At 40.2% G+C, this 24,647-nt stretch overlaps 1 protein-coding gene across 1 annotated transcript; it reads right to left on the bottom strand.

Annotated features, from left to right (window-relative positions):
• Positions 1 to 7,060: 7,060 nt before the first annotated feature.
• ASNS (asparagine synthetase (glutamine-hydrolyzing)) lies at positions 7,061 to 24,647 on the bottom strand. The gene is made up of 12 exons (XM_026099509.2): positions 24,494 to 24,647; positions 23,022 to 23,304; positions 20,777 to 21,014; positions 18,697 to 18,882; positions 18,325 to 18,426; positions 16,072 to 16,199; positions 15,167 to 15,293; positions 13,660 to 13,766; positions 12,973 to 13,073; positions 10,533 to 10,614; positions 10,111 to 10,266; positions 7,061 to 8,990 (listed from the first exon to the last, which is right to left on the bottom strand). The coding sequence occupies exons 2-12, from the start codon at positions 23,268 to 23,270 to the stop codon at positions 8,781 to 8,783; spliced, it is 1,686 nt and encodes a 561-aa protein (XP_025955294.2). The 5' UTR covers positions 23,271 to 23,304; positions 24,494 to 24,647; the 3' UTR covers positions 7,061 to 8,780.

Raw genomic sequence — 24,647 nt, 5'->3', positions numbered from 1 at the left:
TGAGCACACGTGAGCAGACAACCAGTCAATGTTCTCTACACAATTAAGCACACCGCATCCTGTGAGGCTCCTTACATTGTCAAAATTCATCTTGATCCCAGGTGCTTCTGAAACAAACATACAAGCACCAAGCAAGTGCGCTGTCCACCCAGCCATTGCTTTCTGGTAACTTTTAACTTGATTTGCCAAAAGATGTTACAAATTCTTTAACTAGCTGTGGGAGTCTGGCTTCAAAAAAATCACATACAGACTTGGCATTCACAAAGGCTCAAGCCTGGAAGGGCTTAGAGCTAATCTGCTGCCACCCAGCTTTATGACCGTGCCCTCAAAGGGAGCTCTCCGGAGCACTTTCCTCTTTTCCATCTTTCCCTCCATACATCTCGGGTATGAGAGAGAAGTTCCTCCACTCCAGTTTAGGTATCGCACTTATTTTCCTGAAGCTGCAGAAGAAGGAGAGGCATGAATAAGTCCTTCTAGAGATATGGAGCACCATGAGGTACTCAGCTGCCCCCATCTCTCCAAAAACTCCAGAACGTGGGTAGGCAGAGGAAGTGAATAATAAAAAGGAAAGTTACTTTCTGTGACTCCGATCCTGCACAAACTTAATGTTATTATCATGAATAGTGTCTGTGAAATTAATAGAGCAACAGGAAAGCTAAACAGCATGCAGCAGCTTGTAGGAGGAGGGCTTCAGCCTGCTGGGCTTTGACAGCTCCCAGCGTGCCACACTGGGAGCCTGTTCTCTGTCGGGTCATGCTTTGCCTCCAGAAGGGCCTTGCAAAAGAGTGTTAATGGGGAGGAGAAAAGCAGCAAGAAGTTTTTACATAAAAGGTATGTCTACGCAGCAGCTGCTAGTTGAAATACTATTTCCACAAGTAACATGACAGTCAGCCAGACTAAATCTAGTTTAGGCACGAGCTTCAGGGATACTGATAAAGACTGCAAGCTCAGGATACACAAAATGAGGCTTCCTTGGGCCTGTGCCTGCAGACTAGAGCTGCAGCTCAGATCCCATCACTTGTAAAAGACTTGCCTGTGCTTCTTCTAAGGCATTTGGGGCTTGCGAGGGTTCACTTCTCGTTTAGCCCCCTCCCTCTGGAATATGCGAAGCCAGAGCTGAAGAGACAAGCAGTGCTGTCAGTCTGAACACACAAGTTGGGGCCTCTGCTCTGCTCAATTCCCAAAACAAAAACTTGTTCGACGCAGTGATGTGTTACAGCAGTTGTCAAGGCACGCTAAGCTCAGGGTCTGTTTGCATCCAAAACCCTCAGAGGCTTTGCTTTTCTCTTAGACAAGTCTCCAGATCAGAAGAGCTGAGGCTTTCAATCCCCCAAAGAATGTCACAGCATTTCTCAGTCCTCCACCTGACTATCTATTTTTAAACAGATGTCTCACTTCAGCAGAGATGGCCTAATACAGATAGATTTTGCAAAGCACGTTTCTGCTATTCATCTCACCGGTGGGGCAGCTGATTTTGGTTTGCATTTTTATAGTTTAAAGAGATAGGAAAGTTTGTTTCTATGCCTCCAAACCTTCTTTGAGATGAAGAATGTCTATTTAAATAAAGGCTGGGGAGCAGAGGGCCATGGGCAGGCAGTCAAGAATAGCAGCTTGTCCTCAACCCCAAGTTTTGGGAGGTCCCATTCATCTGACAACAATGTATCCTGCCATAGCGGATCCCAACTTCATTTGCTTAGATACCACCACCGGTAGCAGCACCGCTCTGCTAGTCTGTAGGCTTCTGTGAGAACAGGTATGGCTCCAGCTCCTCCCTCACATGTACCCAAATGGGATCCGAACTTTTGTCCTGGCTATACCCACCCAATAACTGCACATTCCCAAACAAGATCCTAACGATATACTCCCACCTGTCTTCACCTTCCTCTTCCTCCCAAAGGGCCACAAACCCTCATGTACCTGGACAACACTATAGCAGTGTTTCTTTTGCTTCATTTCCCTGGCCCAGGCAGATCCTGGGTAGGAAGCACTGGCTGGGCACACACAGCAGCACGTTGTTCTCAGTCCAATGGTTTGGTAGTACCCAGAGGCCACCAGGCAGTGAATAACGGTCAGCAGAGACACAGCTGTCAAGCAGCATCTTCCAAAGTATGGCATCAAAGCATGGGCTCACTCAACCTACGTGATCTGCCATAGAGTTAGTCTCAAAAGGAATGAGAAGTCTGTCTCATTGTCACTACAGACAACACTTAAGCCCTTAGATCCCCATGCTTTTTTCCCCTGCAAGGAAAAAGAAAGGTCCGCTTTCCCACTCAAAACTCCAAGATGAAATTATTTCATTGGTAGTTGGCAGGCCCATGCTAAAGCTGGCCAGGCTGGAAGGTGGCCAAATAGTGATCCTTGCTGGAGCCCATGTGCGGACAGCAGAACAAGGAGAGAAGGCATAGCAGAGACAATCCATTGGGACTGTAAGCTGTGGAAAGCAAGAAGGGGAGCACATGCAGATGGGAAACGAAGAAAATTCAAATCCTTCATGGTTGTTTCTGAGTTTATACCTTCACACCATCTTTTTGAGAGTGGGAAATGACTCCATTAGAGAAGGCACAGAGAGGCTTAAGTGATTTCCTCCAGTTCACAGAGAAAATTCCTACTGGAGAGAGAAAATGTGCCCAAATTGTCCATCCTCTTAGAAAACTAAAGATAATTCAAGACCTGTGCTGAGAGTGACATTTCACTATGCTTTACAATATGAAATAAAATGCATTATTTCAGAAAACAGAGCCAAGTGTCATCGTATTCCACATATACAACAACCTTACCCCTTTTCTTAAAGACGTTTGAGTTATTTATCTTTTCAATGAGTAACATATCTACTGAAAAATGTTGGCTGTCACATCAGCTTTCGTTGTACAATACACTCGAGTTTGGTGGTAGCAACAGGGAAGAGGGCTGTATGAAATGATGCAAATATAGCTGAGAAATCTAATGAATAGTTTGAGGGTGCACACATGGAAGCACATGGACGACCCACACTGTATCCTTGATCTCAAAGTTCAGTGAAAGAGTAACTAATGGAAATAAAACAATCTGTGTTACTCAGGAAAGCGCGACAGGGGGGTCAAAACAGACTCCTCTCATCTTAATCTAGGAGACTCTCGTATCTTGAAAGTAACCAATGACATCTGACATACTGACCTCTCTGATACGCAGTGTGAATACCACCAATGAACAGGAATCCTTTCTTCTGACAGACACTTCTGCAATCTCCGACATCAGTTTCTGCATTAAAAGCCTTATATTGATTTATGGCCCATAAGGCTTGAAACTCCCAGACACCTGCTGTAGGTAGAGTTGCTCTGTGACAGCAGTCTTTGTTGGCTACAGGCACTGAAAAACATCTATTTTTTTTTTAAAAAAAGACACACAGGTCTTTGGTGAGAACTGACCATTTGAAACTCAGAGCCCGCAGCACCAACTCCGGCACGTCGGAGCCCAAGTCATGTCAGCACAGTGTGGCAGCCCAGGGTCTTGCAGGGACAAGAATCAGAGCTTTCTAATGTATTTCTGAAAAATAATACAATGAATTTTGATGTCCATGGATGGTACCCTGTTATCAGCCCATGCAATGGCAGCCTGTTTATCCACAGAACAGCTTCCCAAAGCTTCCTTAACCACCTGATTTAAGCTTGAGGAAACAATCAACTCTTCCTGCCCTGCCCTCAGAGGCTGCCAAAAGACTTCCAATTAGTGTCATTTGTGATAATGGCTCTATTTGCATTTTTAAGCTATTATTAGCAAATTGTCAGTCAGCCAGCAATTTGTATCACTTTGGTATAATGAGTATTTAAATATTTAAAAAGAGAACATTCCTTTTTACCACCCCCTTCCTTTTTGTGCTAAAATAATAATGGTTTTAATCAAAAGTAATTTGTATTAATATACATTTTGCCCCAGGTGTTAAGAGCAGTCTTCAAGAACAGTGGTGAGAGATGTTAAATAGTATGGCTTCTTAATATAGACAACTACTTGCAGCCTTGACAGTACCAGAACATTTTGACTCTCCCCTTGCCTTCTGCAAGATGATTACGTAGTAGGAATTTAGGTCAATTCCAAAAATTTTATGTATCTAGGGTTATACATTCTCTAAAGGCTTAGTCTGGACCCATTACTCCATCCTCTCTAGGATGAAAATCCCTTGATTAACCATCCTCTGTAGCAAAAACAACTGCAAAACATGGCACAAGACCAGGCTACAGAGTTAGTTTGGAGCAGGTGAAAGGTTAAGTTTGTCAAATCAGACAACCAGCTATATGTTGCTGTTATATCACTGATGGTTTTTGGTGTAAAATATTTCCTGACAAAGTGTTTGATTCTAGATTCACAGGTAAACACAGTCTGAAGCTATTCATCATTACACAGAGCCCATAAAACAAGAACTGCATTTGCAGAAATAGAAAATCATTCTACATCATTTAAATGATGTACTGCATTTTATAATGTACATGAAAAAGCTTCTCATTCTTTTGTGGGGAAGAAAACAGAAAACAAACAACAACAACAAAATCCACACAGGTATGGTCCTAAACCTATCTGATGCACGTTTATAAAACTTATTTCTAGGATTCATAGTCAAACCTCAAAAACACTTTCTGAAATCCTAAAATCCATGTGCTAATTATGGCAAAAATTGGAAAAAAACCAACAACTTTAGAGGTAAAATTAATGCTTCTTTTTCCTCAGCCCAGCATTCTCTTCTATAGTCCTTAGAATTGCCATTCTATACTTGTTCTAACTCACATTTCTCATTAATATAACTATCTAAATTATTTTCAAATTTAATATTGACTGATAGCATTTAATTCTTAGCCACCCTCTCACCTACAGTACGAAAATCAGGAGTTCTGCAAGATATCCTGTGAGCAAGATTAATTAAACAATTTTTTTCTGCATAGTTCCCCTCCTCCCATTCTGATCTGGGATTTAGCAAATTCCCTCCTCCAGAGCTCCTGCAGTAACTGTGCCAACAAGTGTGTGTGAAAGATAAAAGCACGAGAAAAACAGGAATGGAATGAAGTCTTCACTATGTATGATGAATTTGTTTGAACTGACATGTTAATTTCGACTGCCACCTGCTGGCTATAAAAAAATAAAATAAAATAAAACCACCCCTCAAAGAAATCCCTACATCTGAATTTAAATTCATCTTGGCCTGCTAGAGCAAATGCATCTGCTCTCAGCTTCCTCAGACACGCGTTGTAAGTCCCTCCTGCACCAAGCACGCAGCAGCGCACACAGTGCTGCACCGTGCAGCAGTCCAAGGCTCCATGGCACAGATCCAGCCTGGATGCGCTCAGAAAGCCTTCCCCTACAACCCCACGTCTGGAAGAGACAGGTGTCCCCCGCTTTCTTGGGTACCATGGGCATCTTTCGCTGCAGCTCACAGGACACTTCGGTTCTGAAACTGAAGATACAGCATAATAAAAACTAGCTGCTGCACTGCACTTTATAGGTTTCCCTTAATGGGGGGGTTTCCAGGCTTAAAGATGCAAAGTGGGGCTACAAAAAGGGGCAGGTGAAATACGAACGGAACGGATCACAGCTTTTACAAGTTTCCCAGTTACAGCCCTTACATCAACCACAATGTATTAACTTGTGTAAATAAAACCAACAGGCCCTGAAATGCCAAGAAAATGGGAAACCCCTACAACAGGCATCATACAGGTAATGTTTGTGCAGATTTTACATCGTTCTTTGCATAGCTAGCCTTAGGAAAAGGTTTGAAGAGGTGTTTGACAGATGACCCTATGCTGGGAATGGGGAGGCTTTCCAGCACTTCAGCCTCACTGTCCTTTGAGAGCGTTCAACAGTAAGTTCAAACACAGGTTTTACCTTGTATTAATTCAGCCTTGCACAACTCATCTCTTATTTACCAGGGTTATACATTAAGTCTCAGTCAGAACAAAAGACTGAGTCCAGCCCTGCAGACTCTCTCTACAATGATTTGTTTTTATTTTTACTACAATTTACCATATTTCACTTCAGTTCTGAGCGGAAAACCCAACAGCCTTGAAAAATACTAACTTTCAATCTGAATGGAGTTTTAATATTCATTGAGTAATAACCTTCCTGAGCAGGCTTTGAAACATTGGTTCCTGTAACCTAGCTTTCCAGAAGCTTTTTTAATCTGGCGAAGACACTTAAATATTCATCACCCTGTACAGATTCGTCACAAGACTTTTCACCCCAAAGGTCCTCCACACAGAGACTCCATATTCTCTTGAGTAAAACAGGCTGGTTTTACACTTTGCTGTGACTCTTAGAGTCCAAAAATCAAATCAATACAAAAGTAAACCACATTCTATTTAATCTGCTTTTTTAAGAGCCTTACACATTCTCCCCTAGCAATCAGCAACCTTGCAAGCAAAGCAGTTACCGATCTCCTCCCAGATGGACCACAGGCTTTAAGCCTCCTCATGCTTGCACGCACACATGCATATGTGCGCAAGCACATGCACTGCTCTTAACTACCCTACTCAGGCTGTCAAAATAGTCCAACTTCATTTGGAGACAGCCACAGCAGGAAGAAACAAAGATAAAAGAAGAGAAACCAAAGAAGACAGTCTTGCACACTGCACTTGCATCCCACCTCCTCCTGTGACAAACTACAAGCCTGTCTGCAACTAACAGATTATCCAAAATAGCTGTAGTCTTAAAACAAACAAAGAAAAAAACCAACCACAGAGCTTCACAGACGTCAAAGGCTGTAGAATTCAAACCTACACATGGTGAATGAATAACTGAATAGGTTTTCACTCCTAACCTATGCTTACCTTTAACAAAAATAAGTCAGCAAACACTATTTTCCCTCTGCAGGTCAGTAAAAAGCTAAAATCATTAGGATCACAAGTGTAGGATCATGCCTCATTACTTAAATTATTATGAATTAAAAAAGGAATTAAAGTTGATCTCCCTTAATACAAATTCCCTTTTCCACAATACTATTTTTCCCCAAACAGCCTAGCACCTACTTCTGAAATAAAGCTAGAGAGCAACAAGTGAGCAATTTTGCAGCAAAAAGTGCATCAGAGTAATGACCAGCAAATGAGTTGAGCCTATTTTTATTTCAGGCAAATGCTGTCCTCCTACTATCTGAGTCTTGGGAAGTTTACAGTGAATTGTAAATCTTCTCTTTACACATCAATATCACATCAGTGCTTCATATTCCTCCCTCAATCAAAACATACTTTGTTGCTTCAAAGAAAACCTAAAAACACATGCACATGGCCCTTAGGTCAAGATGTCTGCAGGAACGTACCCTCTTATTTATCATATATTCATGAATAATTAGCACATGTGTTTACGTCAAAATACAGCCACTACAAGTAAAGCTGGACAGTTCACATGGACAGTTCATGGGCCCGAGGGCACCACCAAGAGGTTTCAACCAGATGTTTGAAATACAGATTCAAATGCAGTACAGAAAGTAATAAATAGACAATCATTCATTTTATGAAGATTTTTAAACAGGATAGCTTGTATTTTCTTTTAAATAGCAAATGACTTTAGTTTTCAAGACAAGAGGAAAATTAAACTAGATTACTGTCTTCATGAAGAGCATGATGTTAATGAAGTCAATCTATAGCATTCATGTATATTTTTTAAACCACCCTCATCTTTAAGTTACTTTTATAAAAGCAGCCTTCACCCCTAATGAATTAATAATAAGGTGTCACAGGTAAAAAGCTTTTTTTTCTCCTGCAGGATAATAAAAATTCCTATGGTTTCTGAAGAAACCTCTTTTTCATTCTTCCAAGAAAGGTGTCCAGTCCCATTGTCTTCAGTGGTGCTTTGCCTGACTAAAAATCTATGATTAACAGTACTTTTTCAACCGTAACATTGGCCACATGGAGCTGAGCAGCAACACAGCCTGCCTTTCCATCATACAGGTGGAAACACTTATTCTCACAGCAAGTAAGCACTTTTTTAAAAATAGTCAGTCATGCAACTTCCATCAGACTAACACAAATCAAGCAATTAACACTCTATTTGAAAGAATAAATACATTTAAAAAATAAAGTCCATATATTTAAAAATTAAAGTCTTTGAATTAGAAACAAAGATGTAAATGGGCTTCTCTTGTCTGTTCTGCTCTTTGATAACAGTCACAGTATTTTTAGTTTAGGGATATATTTAAAAGATCAAAAACAGCCAACTGATGGTTTTACATTAATGAATAAGATTCTCATTAAGTACCACCCTGCACCACCACTACTATAACCTCTAATAAGCACCTCTGCATAGTTATATATATATCTAAATACTTTTTGAAAACTAGACCAAGGTTCATAGGAATGATTAGAAAGATATTCAGAACAGAATAATATAGACAGACTGTCTGAATCCCACAGCCAGGTACACAAATGCACTAAACAGGGTGCAATTCCCCTTTCCACAGAGGGCCTGCAGCAGTTTGCATCACTTAACCTTATTCAAGTCCTCAAAACTGAGCTCACATTAAATTATATATATATGACCACAGGACAAGTGAATACAATCAAGGTCACGTATGGAACAGAGCTGCCAAATAAGATAGTTCCTAGTCCATTTAGAATTCTCCAAAGTATTTCCCAAATATTTTGGTACAGCAAGGTGATTTTTGTAATGGTATACTAACCACAGAGAGCTCTTACTTCCAATAGCATTGTCAAAACACATCTTAAATACCATTTAAGCTTTAGGTCTGCATGATCTATTGTTTTTTTTAAAGCAGAGTACATGCAAATTGCTTGCAGCACTTCCATTTAGGGAATTATTTCAACAGCCTATTCTTGGGCATCTGACTTGTAATGCTTCAATGTGCGAGCAGAAGGATCAGTAGCTTTAATCCATTTTGGCATCCAGTAGTGGGGCAGCCAGCCGCTTTGCCCTGGGTAATGCTTTTCAAAGATCTGGCGGTAGTAATAACTTTCTTTTGTTTTAGGAGGATTGAAAGGATATTTCTCCGCTGCCTTTTCCAACAGAAGGTCATGAACCTAAAGACAAAAGCAAAATACAAATTAGGCTGCAAAGCCATCTCAGTGTACAAGGATTCAATACTGAATGGCCATACATTAAAAGAACAAAAAAACAAAATACAACTTCTAAGAACTTAAAGCAGTCTTTTGCCATGCAAGTGGTTTCCTGAGGTGTTTTTTTTTTTTTCTTCTTTTTTTTGTTCCAGCTCAGAGCTGTTGACTCTGCTGGTATAACCAAGCTCTTAACAACAAGACATTGGGATGCAGTGGTAAAAGGCACCTGCAGTTGCTAAGCTGGCTAAGAAAGGGAGGATGAAAAGTTGTACCAGTTGAGGTAATTTCTAAAACAGCTTCCATGGCCAACACACTATCTAACCTCCCACAGCCATGAAATAAATTTGCCTCTACTACACCAATATAGGTTCAGTAGGGACAGCACACAGTCGCCTGACCCAACTACTTTCTTGCCTGCGGATACAGCAGAGAAGGAAAGCTGGGTACAAGCAGTTTGTAGCAGAACAGACAGGGGCCTGTCCACAGGCCTAGTTACATGGCACTCTGGTGTAAGCCGACTGTTATTCCTTCCTTTCAGTTACTCAGCTACCTCTACACACAAAGGAGATGATTATCCTTTGTTCAAAGCCAAAATACTTTAAGTTTCCATTGGCTAGCCATGCAAAGAGAGGTTTTAACAAGAAAAAGGGCTTAGCCAGGCACAACTGGGAAAAACAAATGAAATAAAAAAGCAAGGACATGATAAAGTCCTTATACCGCTACTCAGCCACAAGGTTCACACAAGTGCCTTGAGCTGAATCAGCCACTTTGCATGTAACCCAGAAATTGTGTTTCCCTACACACAATCTAATTTGCAATCCAGATACTTAAATGATGTTCATTTCCTTACACAGGCATTTCTGTCAGGCTCTAGTATTTCTTTGTATCTACTATTTCAAATGCCTTCAAGCAGCTCAGATAGCTGCAAGATTGTTTAAAATTTGTCTTGCTCTTCCACCATGAAGCTTAAGTTACTGCAATACTCAGATTTATTCTCCCAACAAAGCATATGATCTGTCCCTCCTCGTAAGCCACATCTCAACACATCTAAACGTGAAAGACAAAAAAATTTGTGATATTATACCTGTTGATCAATATAGTCCTGAAGAATAGAAAACCAGGATTTCTTTACAGGTGTTAAGCCGTCACTGAAAGCTTCTTTGGGTCTCCAGAGTATTTCTTTGGGAAGCAAGTTGGAATCCTCAAAGGACTGTCTTAAAAGATATTTTTCAATTCCATTCTGTTTGCAAAACAACAAATAATGTCATGGGCCTTAGGAACTACAGTACAAAGATCTTGCTTTAAACACTGTATGAAGAAATAGTTTTCTTTCAGAAGTCTTTTCAGAAAAGATTACCCAGTAGTCCAACGATTTAGCAAAATATTTTGGAACGTGCTTAGCTTTAGGTAGAGGGCTTGCATTGAATTCAGCAGTTTAGACATATTTAGAACGTACATCAGTTAATTTGTAAGCTTACATTTGGCTCCTACCCTAGGCTTGCATACCTTTGGGATTCGCAGTTCTGCTGGTAGAGATAAATAGTAAGTAGTAAACCGATGATCCAAAAATGGGACTCTCAGTTCAAGTCTAAACAGGGAAAAAGAACAGAAGATAAACTGAATTAAACCAGTGAGTCATCCACTGACAAATTCTATAACACATTTTCCTGTCTTTCACATAACATAAGGCTTTCTGCTTTTACTCAGAAGTTTAACTTACATATTCATGACTATCTCCATTTAATTCATCAATTTGTACAGTTAAGTATCTTGTCTGTGTGGGATTTGTTAACTAAAGAGTTAGTTAACAAATTTTAGTTAACAAATCTTTAGTTAACAAATCCCACACAGACAAGATACTTAACTTTCTGAATCTCAGATGATTTATGATGCCATCTGCTGGACAGCTTCTCATATAATGAACTTAAAAACAATCATTTTGCAGAATTTGCAACATCTGTTGTTCCACATAAAGACATTGAAAAAAAAATTATACCCAGAGAACTACCAAAAATCTGTAAGCTGCCCACTGGGATTTGCATCAGCATTTGTAAATATGTCACAGACCAGAGTACTGTCACTTCTGAAATCCACATTTGTTCATGTTTTCAAAAAATGAGAACCTCGCCACATGGTCACCATTAAGGCTACTTCCGACTGATTCTGCAGTACTTGCACGAGTTCTCTCCTATGCCAGTGGCAGACGTACGTGTAGGGAATCTTTTTGCTTACGTTCTCTCAGACATACCACTGCTTCTAAGGACACTAAGGGCCCCCAAAAAATTTACAATGACTGCATCTTTGGTAGGAAGAACCCCTCTCAGTCTGTTTCCTCAAGAGACAGTAAGCTACCTTTGCTTTAAAGCAAAACGTTTATTCACCGAAGTCAAATGGAGATGTTATACCGCATTCTAAAAATCTCATCGCCTCTGTAGCTTCTCCTCTGATAAAAAGCTTCAACTACTTCAGGAAATACACACCTTACCCACCCCCACTTCCCTCCAAAAAACACCCACACCCAAAAAAACGCTATCATGTTGAGGCTCAGTTTCCTCTACACGTATACAAGATTTGCATTGCAAGTCTTTTCCTACAGTTTATTTTGTAACTGGTACGGGTACTTCCCTCCCTTCTTCTAGCCTTGACTATGTGGCCAATCTTTTCAGCACAAAAGAAATTATGAGGCAAATAGCAGGTATCCTGCACCCCGTGCATTTTTTAAAACAGGAAACAGAAACATAAGAAGGTTATAATAAATCAAGCTAGTCATTTTGTGGCAGGATCAATAACACAATGCAAGTCTGCTGATCGTGCAAGTTCTCTGCTTAGCTGAAGGTATCAACTTCTTTCACTCTATACCTAGTTTTTCATCAATATTCTCCTTTTAATTCACGGACTCCTGCAGTAAATGGACCCCATTTTCTGCAGTATACATTTGGTGATTCTTTAAGTTAACAATCACACAAACTGTATCCTAATACCTATTACAGTCAGTTCCCTGACTGAATATACATATATACTTTTCTCTTTTAGTATTTGCTTTTTTAAATTCTTCATATGCATGCTCATTATCAGATCCTTGAAACAAACATTCAAGATTGCTCTTTGTTAAAACCTAAAAACAAAGAAAAAAGCCCCCCCTCAACTTTGTCTTTCTTCCTTAACTCTGCGTATTAATGTTTCTAATTCACTGCTTCTATAAAGACCATTACAGCCCCAGACAAAACACATTTCCTGCATCAGCTGGCAACATAGCAGTCTCTACAATCATAGAAGACAGGATCCAGTTTTGTAGTGTGGTTTGCTGTTGCTCAAATTCCTTCAGGCTACATCTCCAATTTCACCTCAGCATACAAATCTACAGCAGTCTTTTGCTTTAGAATCAAGAGTTACTCTAAGCAGATACAATTAGACACCAATCTTCATTCTTCCTCCACCTTACTGTTAAGAAAGGGCACCTGAATCTACTGTCTTTGCTCGCCTGCCAAAACTTTTTCTTTGGTAAAATATTGGCTGTACTAGTTTCTATAGCAAGTTTGTCTAGTAATATTTACAATAGAAATGTGATTGATGATCACTCTGAAGACCAGATTTGCCTGTCCTGTAGAGTCCTCACACCTTGCCTCAGACCCAATCAGAGCACAGAGACCCTAAATGCCAGCGTGTACCTGCAGCCTTAGCACAATCTGTTTTGCCACAGTGGGCGGTGTCTCAAGCTCTATTAGATATTGAGCTCAAGCACAATACGAGGTCCACCTCAACTACTACTGCTACTCTAAAGACTGATGTTCCTCCTAGAATAGTCTAGGCCTAACCAGTACGAATAAAGTTATCCTGCATCACAATATTCTGATATGTTGTAATTTCCTGGATGGCAGCAGGACTTTTAAGATCCACTTAGGCTCTTAAATTACACATGACCTCAGCATCCAAGAGACTGTTTTACCCATGGGCTGCAGTAGTCCTGTCCGCACGAAGCACATCAAATAGATAGAGTTCTTTCAGAAGCCTCTCACTTTCTTCTGCAGCTTCTTCGGGAGAGGGTGCCTACAACCAGACATATGCATGCAGCAGACAGATTAATACAGCTGTATGGAGGAACAGTTACTTGCTGTCCTGCATACGGAGTTGTAGTGATCACTACGCAGTGATCTGTGACACTTTTACGTAAAATTTAAGTATGCCAAGTGAGTCTCAGAGTTGAGGAAAATACATGCAACCTGATTACTGGGATTCTCCCTGCCACCTGCTTATATAAGCACACAATATCTTCTCAGATACAATACAAGATCTAAGTTGTTCACACGCCTCAGCAAATAAATCACTCTACTGAAAGTATACAGAAGTCAAATTTTATTATATCCATTTTCAGGAGCTTAAGCAGGATCTAAGTGCTCTCAGAACTAGTAAAGAATACATATCAGCAATAAAAGTCTCAGTAAGTTTGAAGTTTTTTTAAAAAAGTTATTTTTCAAGTGATTACGTTGATTCCCTCAGATTTTATGCTGGCTCAGGAAAGAGTCTTAGTGAGTATATACAGCTATCACAACTCTCAAACTTCACACCTGGAAATCTCAGCAGAGACTATGTTGAAGGGGAAAACAAGTAGGGTTTTCTGTACAAATATATTTACCTTATGGAAATAGATATATCCTTGTGTCAGCTCATCTGAGCCTTCCCCTGAGAAAATGACCACACTATTCGTTTTCTTGCGTATATATTTGGAGACAAGATACATACCTTAAAAAAAAAAAAAAGTATAAAGTTATTCAAACAGTTATATGCATGATGTTATATACAGCTTGGACAGTTATAATTTAGCATTGTAAACGTTTCTTTCCTACCCTACTTTCTTCTGTAGCAAACTGCACTACACTAGAATAACATCTCATTGTTACTCAAAACCATCACTAACCATACAAACTAAGTACTGCAAATACATCTAAACTGTGTACTTATACTCAGCCATTAAAATAACAGAAAGCCACATGCATCCTGGATACTGGGAATGCTGGAGGATTCCTATGGAAACACATGTAAGATTTCTTTTGACTCAAGTACAATTTAAGTACCTGCCTAATACCAGAACAGTTCCAAACAAATCTTCTAGCTATGGGGAACAAAAATACCAAAAAAAGTTGCTATTTAACTCTCTGTCACTGTGTGTTGAACTGGATGAGGTACTTTTTTCCAGAATGTTGGGGGTTTTTTTTAAAGAAAGAATTATTTGTTAATCAGAATTAGCTCTTCCTCTCTTTACATCTTTCCAAACAGTGTGCTGTAATAACAAAAAATATTGAAGGTCTTTTGTAAGGAATCTATTCCACCATACTTCACACTAAGCAATAGAAACATCCAGGAGAAAAAAAATAAAGGTGACAGCTGAAAAGTTTTTTTTTTTTTTTTAAATGAACATTTTCAATATTTCTCATTGTAAAGTCCTGTCTTCATGTCAAATTCTACCCAGGGACCTGTGCCCATCTTTTCAAAGCTGTCCTGCCTATCTGGAAGGCAAACTTGTTTACAGTGTTTTGGGCTGACACAAGAGTAACTGAGTAAAATGCTGTAGCTGGCATTACACAGAAGGTCATACTAGATTAGGGTTTTTCATTCTTATCAGGCTGGCAACCCTTTGTAAGAAGCTGCTAGTGACTTCTTTCATTTCTCAGAATCAAATCTACAGTATAACACGTCTACCCGACTTGGATGTACATGAGTTACTAGAAGCTAACAAGAAATACATCACTTAATATTAAAATAGCACAAGGAATAGGGTAACCATAACTGTTTTCTGCTATTGTAACATTCAGTGCCTTGGATACCCCGTAAATTTCCCCCCTTCCTCCAAGATTCATACTCACCAGACCAGAAAACCTAGACTGCTAGTTCTACTGTTCATTTTTGTTTGTTTTTCATCCCAAAGCTTCATGAAGAGCTCATGATACTTGTTTTATAACATTCAGCAACTTTGAAACTAAAAATTGTTTTGGCCTCAGTGTCGTATTATACACAAAAACAGGGAATAGAATTTGGGTATCCTAGTTTCCAGGTCCTACCAGTTAAAGGATCTAGGAGACAACTACATGGTTTTGCATAAGATTATATTCAGATAATATAAAACAGAGTATTAAAAATCTTACCAACTGAAGCTCTTACTGTTGTTATATCATATGTTTCCAAGGAGAAGATAACCTCCTCTATTGCCTGAATTCCTTCTTCAGAATCAAATATTACTTCATGATGTTCACTGCCTATATGCGTTGCCACCTGTTCATAAAAGGTTATGATAATGTATTGTTTTTCAGTTCAAACATTTTTTAAATGTGCACATTGTGGGAAAGCATTATCTCCCTTCTGCTGCAAACACGGAGAATTACATGACATAACACCAAGAAAAGACAATACCGTGGCAGCCACTGTGACTTGCAGTGGCACATTCGAAGGGAATGGAGTTTTCCTAACTACACTATGTTCAGCCATGGTTTAAAACAGATCATCCAGATGCTTGTCCAAAGCATAACAGAAACTGTAGTGGCTCTAGACATGTTTGATATTTGCTATGAAGAGAAATGAAGCTCAACAAAAGTCATGCCAGCCTGGATACTCAGAAGTGTACCCCAGATACTCAAGAGGGGATCTAGAGTTATACAAGGCTCTTAACTTACTGTAATTAATATATATACAAGTGCCAGCATGGCAAAGTACTGGTGATTTACTCTAAAACTCAGAGGCAGAACCGAGACAACTCTAAAATATATTCCTTTTGATAACAATGCAGTGGGAGTCTGCCACAAAAAAGAAATCTTCCAAATGCAAGAGGAAAAAAAAAAATACAACAGGCAAGGGTCAATTTATCTTTTTTGTAAGATTTAACCAAACAGCAGATGCAGTACTAACTGATGAACTGAAAACTGATTTATATCATAGAATATAAATGACTAATAACTAGTGTTACAATTAATACCATACCAGGAACCACAGTTAATATATGAATGCTGTTCCAAGTTGGTGAGTGCTAGACAAACTGGAAAGAAGCTTACTATACCTTTCTGGCAGCCACTATGTCAGGGCTGTTTTCCATTCCAATTGCAAAGGTTTGCAAAGGGTAATTGATGTTCATTTCTTTCATCAGTTTCAGAAGAACAGCTGCAACCAAGCTGGAATCCAAGCCCCCTTCAAAGAAACAGATGATTTTATCAGGTGTTTATAAAGTGTGCGGGGCAGGAGCCAAACACTGACTCTGAGTGTTGGAATCTGATGAGTATGTTTCATTTTTAAGCTGTCTGAATCAAACATGCTTTGTACAACTGCACATTAACCTTTGCTTAATAAGTTGACCATGGAACACCATTAGTAACAGTTACTGGTACTTTTGATGCCAGAAACATTAACAGAAATCTTGCTTTAAGGTACAAAGTTGTTCTGAAATAGAGCATGCTCCCTCCCAAATCCACTATAATGGAATTTATTCTTCGTATTTCAAAACTGCTCTCTTCATCCTCTTCATACCTACACATTTGACAGTCTATTAACAGAACTATACAACCATTCTTTTTGATTTGCTGTTTGGATCAAACAAAATGATGCTGAAGTCAACCAACAGCAAAAGAGCAAAGAACGAAACATTCAGTGTAAGGTTTCCACTCTTCCTTGGCCATTTTTCAAAAGTGTATTTAACATTTTAAAGTGAAATTAATTTTTGAAACATCACTCCAAAGTGAAAAGGTTCACTAGTGACATTTTCTTTTTTCCTCCTCTTCCTTCCCAGAGAAGGATGAGAGAAGGGATTAGGAAAGTTTGGAAAACAAAGAAACCCCAAGACACACACAAGGTACACAGCTATATTCTGAGGCTTCACCTTTTCATTCTGATTAGCTAGTTCTGCTAATCCCTGACTAGTTCAACCTGCTGCTCCTCTCTGAAGTACTGAGCAAAGCACGATACCTGTTTTCCCACACCTTTCTTCTGTTCTAACAAGAAAAACACAAAACCCTCTCCTCTTTGTTTCCTACAGTCTGTATGTGGCTTGTCGGCTGAGTGCATTAGCATTCATTCCCACTCCGATCTCCTTTTGTGGGCATCCTCCCTAGTCAAAATTTTCCTTCTGCAGAAATTACATGCTGAGTCTGAGAAAAGGTGAGCACAGAAACCAGAGTGACAGCTTGGGTCTTGGAAATTGGGGAAATCAAAACCTCAGCTTCTGCGGTGAAGTTGAGGAACTCCCTTTGTGACTGGAGAAAAAAAGCACTTTATCTATCTACCAGTGATGCTCCAACCACATTCAGAATTGTGAAGCACTGAGATCCTCTGGTGTTATACATACATGGGTGCTTAGTTTCACTACTAATATACAGTAGCAGGCACGTGGATCTGAGGAGGTGCTGACCGTCCTCTAATTTGATATCTGAAACATGTCTCCGTTTCATTTACCTCCCTCACACTTTTTATTATGCCATCCTAAGGAAACGGTCCAACAGTAACACCTTGTTCATCCTCTCTCATTCAAGCACACAGTTAATAGGGTGCACAATAAATTAGTGTAATCATTCACATTCATTGCATGCAGGAACAGCATATCAGAACTCTGACTACAAGAACAAAGTGTTACAAAAACACAATAAGAAAAATGTCAGTCTCTTGGCTACAAAGCCTTATCTCTTTAAGGTACCTCTGTAACACTGTACCATCAGATCACTGCATTGATCAGCTAAGTCAGTGAACAACTTCCTGTACCACAAAGTATTACCTCACCTGAAAAACAGTGTAACAAATAGTTTTGGTCCAGTTGCTCCTCTGTAATTTGGTAAATTAAGGGCAGTCTAAAATGGAGGCTAAAGCACAAAAGATGACAATTAAGAACCTCAGTTCCTCCTGCTATCTGAAACATGCCGAGGCTTTCCTCTAGGCTCATTTAGTGCAAAGTGAATGCAACAATTAAGTTTTTCTAGACACTAACCTAAGCATCAATTGTATATGCTTAAGAGCACCTTAGCTGATTTCTCAATAGCGTATTATATTTTTCTTTTTAGTTAAAAGTGGTCAGTATCTCAAGAATCCAACATCCCAGCCCAGAGTCAATTTTAAAAACATAAGACCTTCCAAGTATCTGTAGACTGAATGACTTTATGAAAAATCAATGAGTTCTTTGTAAGTAAGAAAGCAAATGAAGATTCAGATCACTTCAGGCATATTGCAGACACACTGCAGCAGAACAGCCAGAGTACTTTCTTCTAACTGGAAGATGGTGGGTGAAGAAAGAGAGAGAAGACACACAATCATTGCAATTCTTGCTACTTACCTGACAAAAGGCAGCCAATCCTCCTGTGAGCCATCAGACGTTTTCTAACAGCATTTTCAAACAGAATACGGATGTTGTTTTTCACTGTTTCAAGATCAAAACCTGTCCAGAAAAAAAAACAAAAATGGCTTATGCAATCAGGAAAAACAGATATCTGTCTGCATTTCCTTTGACTATGAGGATATGTAAGTTCAATTATCTTTCTACATGACTACCTATAATGCGAATTCTCAAGTATTAAGTTCCTATTTTATAAAGGTTCTTTCAGATTTTTCAAGTGACACTTTTTTTTAACCCAAGCAATTTTCATATTCAAAGATCATCATTTTTCCACTTTAATTAGAATAAATAGCAATTGTTTTGCTGTACTACCTGATGGCAGATTTTCCACTGTATCATAAGCAGCGTGGAGTGGTTCGTCTTTATAACTATGAAATTTTACTAGCTCTACTGATGCAACCTTGCCAGAGGGCTTTAAATCCAGCACTTCATAATGACCCGGAAGGAACGGTTCCACTTTAGGACAGAAGGATGTTGAATGCTTTAAGTTGGTAAGTCCTATAGAGACAATGAAAAAACAAAAGTCACAAAACTTTTTATCTAGGATGGCTATGTTGTACCTCACCCAACAGCCCCTGTACTAAAACCATATACAAATATTTTCTACAGGACGTAAGTTTGGTGTAAAATTAACATTTTAAGTCTGAGTATACCCTGGCTGACACAGAGATGGGGGGAAAAAAATGCAATGTTTCACAATTCCTCAGCTGCAGTGTGCGTTGAGAGAGCAATGCCAGTGTACCTGTCAGTACAGATAACACAGCACTTTCCTTTCAGATATTTAGAGTCCAGAACAAAGCATTAGGACCCTCCATGCAGCCCAGTGAGATGTACAGAATTCAGAATGGGACAAGAAAAAACTGCTGCAGTGAGAAAGCAGCTCAGTGGAAGGCAACACTAATGACAAGTAGGGGCCTGAAAGTCCCTCTTCTCCAGTGTGTAGGGATTGACTTGCAGCTGCACAGCATCACCTTAGCTCTCTGAACTGGTAGTCTTCTGAAGATGCGGGCAGCTACAACCTTTCCTTTAGAAAACTTCGTGACAAAAAGCTCTCTCTCCTTGTAAAATACCTAGCGATTAGAGATCTTCCACTCGGAAAGTGGAGGACACCTCTGCCACTGTTGAGCCTGATTTTGCTTCTGGCAGGTTGCACACCAGGTTTTAGCCATCCCAAGCTGAGTCAGATAGTAGAGAAAGGAAGCTTTTACTAATTGGTAAGCAGCACTTTATCCCTATGAGTACTTAGAAGAGCTCTTCTCTAACTTACTACTACAATAACCAGGTGAAGATGTAATATGCTTATGAGAATTCACACGACAGTCAATAGCTGGTTTTATATTTAAAATTACGTGCAGTCAATCTGTCAAGAGGTTTGTAATGAAACCACATCACTAAAGGGACTGACATTAATTTAGTGATTTCATAACTCATTAGTTCCAGACTGATCCATACTGCTGCTAATGAACACCAGGAATCAGACTTGTGGCCATATCTCATTTCCAGTCTACTTGTGGGGAGGAAAAAGAAAAAATGTTTTGCATCAGTTGGCCACCTGGATGCCACTTGAACAACTCCACAGAAAAGTTATTGACTTGCTTTTACAAGGGGAATGGTAAACCTCTGTAATTCTTATGAGACACAGTTCCTAAAATATTCTCTTCCCAGAAGCAGAGATGGTACAGATTTAGTACCACTTACTTCTGCTACCAGAGGAGTCAATCTACTTTGGAGTCTGACAACAAAATTGATATACAATGAATGTGAGGCACAAGTAAACGAAATAAGTTCTTGATTTTTCATTTGAGTCAATGAGTTTCCATTTGGCATTATTTTGAATTTGAGTGTTGAGACTAGTGACAGTTACTTAAAAAAAAAAACACGGAAGTGTCACCTCAAAAGTAAAAAAAAACTTCAGTAGAAAAGTTACCAAAGCTGCAGGAAGTTTTGGTAGGTTTGTAGAATTCTTGGCTTTTAAAGATTAGCAGTTCTCATGGCATTATTTCTGAGTTCACCATAAAATCCGAGGAACAAATTCTAACCTCATTTACCATAACATAATCTAACTCTATATGCTACATTCAACTTTGGAGTTACATTAAATATTTTGGGTTCAATACTGTTATGATACCAGAATACAGAGAATTACAAAATGAAGTGAGTGAGTTATTTTAGGGATATCAAGGACCATAAGACATCTTCAGAGGCTTACACCATCTGTTGGGTTTTTGTTTTAATGATGTGTTGCTTTATTTTATACCACTAAATATGGTCCATTTATTACTGAATTTACAGTTCACTTTCTCTTCATGCTTAGAAAGAGAGCATAACAAAGAGGTTTCTCTCCAGCAACAACACCCAAGATTATTTAGGCACTAAACACAACTGATCTTACCTTTTGCCTCAGAACAGACACCCAAAAATCCATCATCAGTCAGCACCTTAAACAGTGGTCTGACCCCATAGGTATCTCTTGCCAGAAACACTTTTCTGTTTGCTGTGTCCAGAAGGATGAAAGCAAATACACCATCTAGCATGCAAGCTGTTTGTTCTATTCCTCCTCTGTTGTAAAGGTGAAGGATAACCTCACCATCCACTAATGTCTGATATTCAAATCCAAATTGCTTCTGCAGCTAAGAAAAGATATAACAGAAAACACAAATAAGCATTTGCAAACACTGGCTATTTATCAATTAAGAAAAAAAAACCACACTTGTTTAATATGAAAATGCAAGTTATTTTTCTGTAAGTTATGTAAACATTTCAGTAGAAGAAGAAAGTGATGCTTCTGTATTCAAAATATTATCCAGGATCTCCCCTCAGGTAATGCAGATTTACTCTGCAGTCTTAAGCAATTCTTGTCAAGGAAAGTTTTCAGGGATACATTTCTATTTGGGGATGTAAAACTGAAAACATAAGACCCTGATTTTCAGAAACACTGATCTCCCAATCTCCCACAAACAAATGGCCAAAGCAGGCAGCTGCTATTTCTAAAAATCCCACCCATTACTCTAAAACAGGCCCAGAAACAGAGACAACATTTTTTGTGGTCTCAGATCTCTCAGTGACGCTTTGTTATCAGATAGAGACAGCAATATTTACTTAAAACAAAGAGACAAGCAATCAAAACATACACACATCCCAAACATGTAACTCTCATCACGTCTCTGTGGGGTAAAGGACTTTGGACATAAACTTTGTTTTCCTTATGCAGCCACTGCAACTCTGCACTGCTTTTTCACTCACACTGAGTTTCGTCTTATCTTCCTTCACTCTAACTTCTTTACTCTGCCTGACCAGATGGAGTGGAGGAGGAAGAAATTAGCTGCCAGACTCAGTCAGACCAAATATACTTCATGTTCTTGTGATGCTACTTTTAAAGTCCTTTCAGCATCTACCAGACACCAGGGGGTGAGGGGGAGTAAAACACTACAAAGACAAGAAGCCCCACCTAACCAATGTTTTCACATTTTTAACTTCTGTTCTTTGGTTTAATTTTTATTTATGAGGCAAAGTCTTGGCCCAAACTGAGTTAATAAATAAGTCATTGCCCTAAACAAAATGAGTGTTTCATCAATGGTTCTTTTCTAGGTAGGTTTCAGCCACCTATTTGTAGCTGAAAACATGAAAGAAAAATCTCTTTATAAAGGAAGACAACACATAACGTAATGAAAACAACTGAATAAATTCCTGTTGACTGTAATGAAAGTTTTGCATAAATTCCACATAGGATTCAGCATGTAGCATGACTGAGAATAATCCTTACTGCTTTCAACAGCGGAAAAGACAGTGTAAAACACAGTAAGACACAGAGTGCTGGTACAATACATTTCACATATACTTTGTCTTGCAGTACATCTCACCTTCCAAACAGCCAGATTTTTAAAGGAGGAAGAAAAAAAAAAAAAAGTAATTAATTCCCATTTCAGTCAACTCCCCAATGACATCAGTGTAAACCGGACTTCAAAAATCCCAAATGTTAGAAATACTAAGACATCTGAGATTATTCATACATCTCTAACTCTGCTGCTCCATTTATAATCCATTTTAAGCATTCAGTTTCAGCATGATTCAGAACCAGTTAGAAGTGTAAATCGGTTACTTTATACCCCAAAAGTGGATGTTCTGAATCACTTCCCTTTACGAGTCTAGCATAGGCAGAGCAGATAATCTTAGTGCTGGGACTAAGGAACACACGATGTTACGCAGTGATATCATACCTCCTATGCAGGACATTCAGGCACTTGAGGAAGTAAGTACCGAGCTGTTGATTGTTTTTTTCCCCAGAGTGCCTAAGAGACTTGCTTAGGTGGCTCTGAAAAATCCCACCAAGCATCTGCCTTAAGCTGCAGACATCTAAATACTTTTGTGGCCCACTGATCAAACCTAGAGCTATAAACTTCCCTCTTGTCAATTAAAAAGTTATTTTTTCAGTATGAAAGACTAAGCATGGTGCAGTGTAAGTCACCTTACTGCCACAATTCATCCAGATAATGTACTGCTTTTAAATACTAAATATTCAATAACCTTTTATTATTATTATTTTTCTGGTATTCTAGTCCATGTTTTAAACCATTTCTAAATATCCCCTAGTTTTAAGATAAAAAGAAAACACAGTATGACCCATATAACACTTTTACCTGTTTGAAATTATAGATTTCCCCATTGTAACACAGCCACAGATATGGAAATTTCTTCACCCGGATAGGCTGCATGCCATACAACTGGTCAACCACTGCCAGGCGGTGGAAACCAAAACAGCAGTTGGTGAAACCATTGACGTTCTCAAACCGAAAGGCATCAGGACCTCTGTGCGCGATCTTCATGGCGCTTAGGCACTGCACAGAAAGGCACTCATCGCTTCCAAACAGGGCCCAGATGCCGCACATGGTGAAGCTCTTGATCTACCTAAAAATGCAGAACCTGGGCAATAAAAACATGCATGTGATAAATAAGAGATGATACCTAGAGGGCACAGGCAGACCTTTTGAACATAGACTACTGAACTATCAAGAAAACTTACCAAGAGAATAGCAGGCTTTGCTAACACAAGGTAAAACCCAATTTACCCAGGATGTGATGAGCAACCCTTGTACAGCCCACAAAATTAGGTTTAAATTCACCTTTAGGTACATCATTGGTGCTTACACATGTTATAGAGCACAAATATAACTAGAATAAGTCACTATGAGGTATTGGATATGATCTGGTGAAGTAACATCAGGTCAACAGAAACATTAACTGGTCTTTCAGGTCTTTCATAAGAGAGCCGCTCTCCTTTTGCTGCAGTTTGCCAAGGCACGATGGCAACCCTAGGGCTGTAAACTAAACTAATCCAAGCACTTCTTCTTCATTTCAGGCACAATTACATCGATTTTTGCTTACATAATTAATTATCTCGGCACAGACTTTTCCATCCATCCACCCACCCACCCAGCAAACAGAAACGGGCATCTGAGCAAGCCAGTTACCCGCTGGGACACCCGGGCCCCACGGGGCCCCTGCACTGGGCTGGACTGGGGTGAACTGGGGAGAGGGGGTGCCCAGCGCAGCGAGCCCCTTTCAAAGCCTTTCCAAACTGCTGGCTTCAAGACCAGGGAAACACGAAAGTTGGCTCCCACGTGGTGTCTCCTGGGGGCTCTTCTGTCACCCCAAGCACTCCCGAGCAACTCAAGAGCAGGTAAGAGGAGGCACAGCACGGAGCGAGCAGATTTTCACCCCCCATGTGCCCTTTTAGGCAGGGCTCCCCACCTGGCGCGCTAAGCCAGCCCTTTCCCCGCGGCTCGCTTAGCTCGCCCGTAAACTTAGACACGGCAAGCACGACTGCCAGAGCCACGAGCTCTGCTTTACTGAGGTGAATTTCAAAGGGAGAAAATGCCTTTTTCCTTCCCCCCCGCCTTTTTCCTCTCCCAGCCAGCGCGGCCGAGGCGCCTCGCCGCCCGCATGACTCACGCCGCAGCGCATGGCGAGCGCCGCCTCGGCCTCCGCCGACCCCCGCGGGGGAGCCGCCAGGCCGCCCACCCGCCCCGCGGGCTCGTTGCGGCCCCCGCCCGCCCTCCCGGCCTCTCCCCGCAGCCCCGCGGCGGCAGTAGGGCAAACCGCGGGCGCCTACCCGGTCCCGGCCGCCGGCGCGGAGGGAGCCGCTGTGCTCGCCGCGGCGCGGGGCAGAGGAAGGAGGTTCCCGCCGGGGCTCGGCAGCCAGTGCGAGCCGCCGCCGCCGCCCGGCTCCTCCCCCGCCGTCGCCTGCTGAAACCCCGGGCGAAATT

This window comes from Dromaius novaehollandiae, chromosome 2 (genome assembly GCF_036370855.1).
Source record: "Dromaius novaehollandiae isolate bDroNov1 chromosome 2, bDroNov1.hap1, whole genome shotgun sequence".
Lineage (NCBI taxonomy): Eukaryota > Metazoa > Chordata > Aves > Casuariiformes > Dromaiidae > Dromaius > Dromaius novaehollandiae.
Note: the sequence above shows the minus strand (reverse complement) of the source record. Positions and strands in the feature narration are given on the sequence as shown.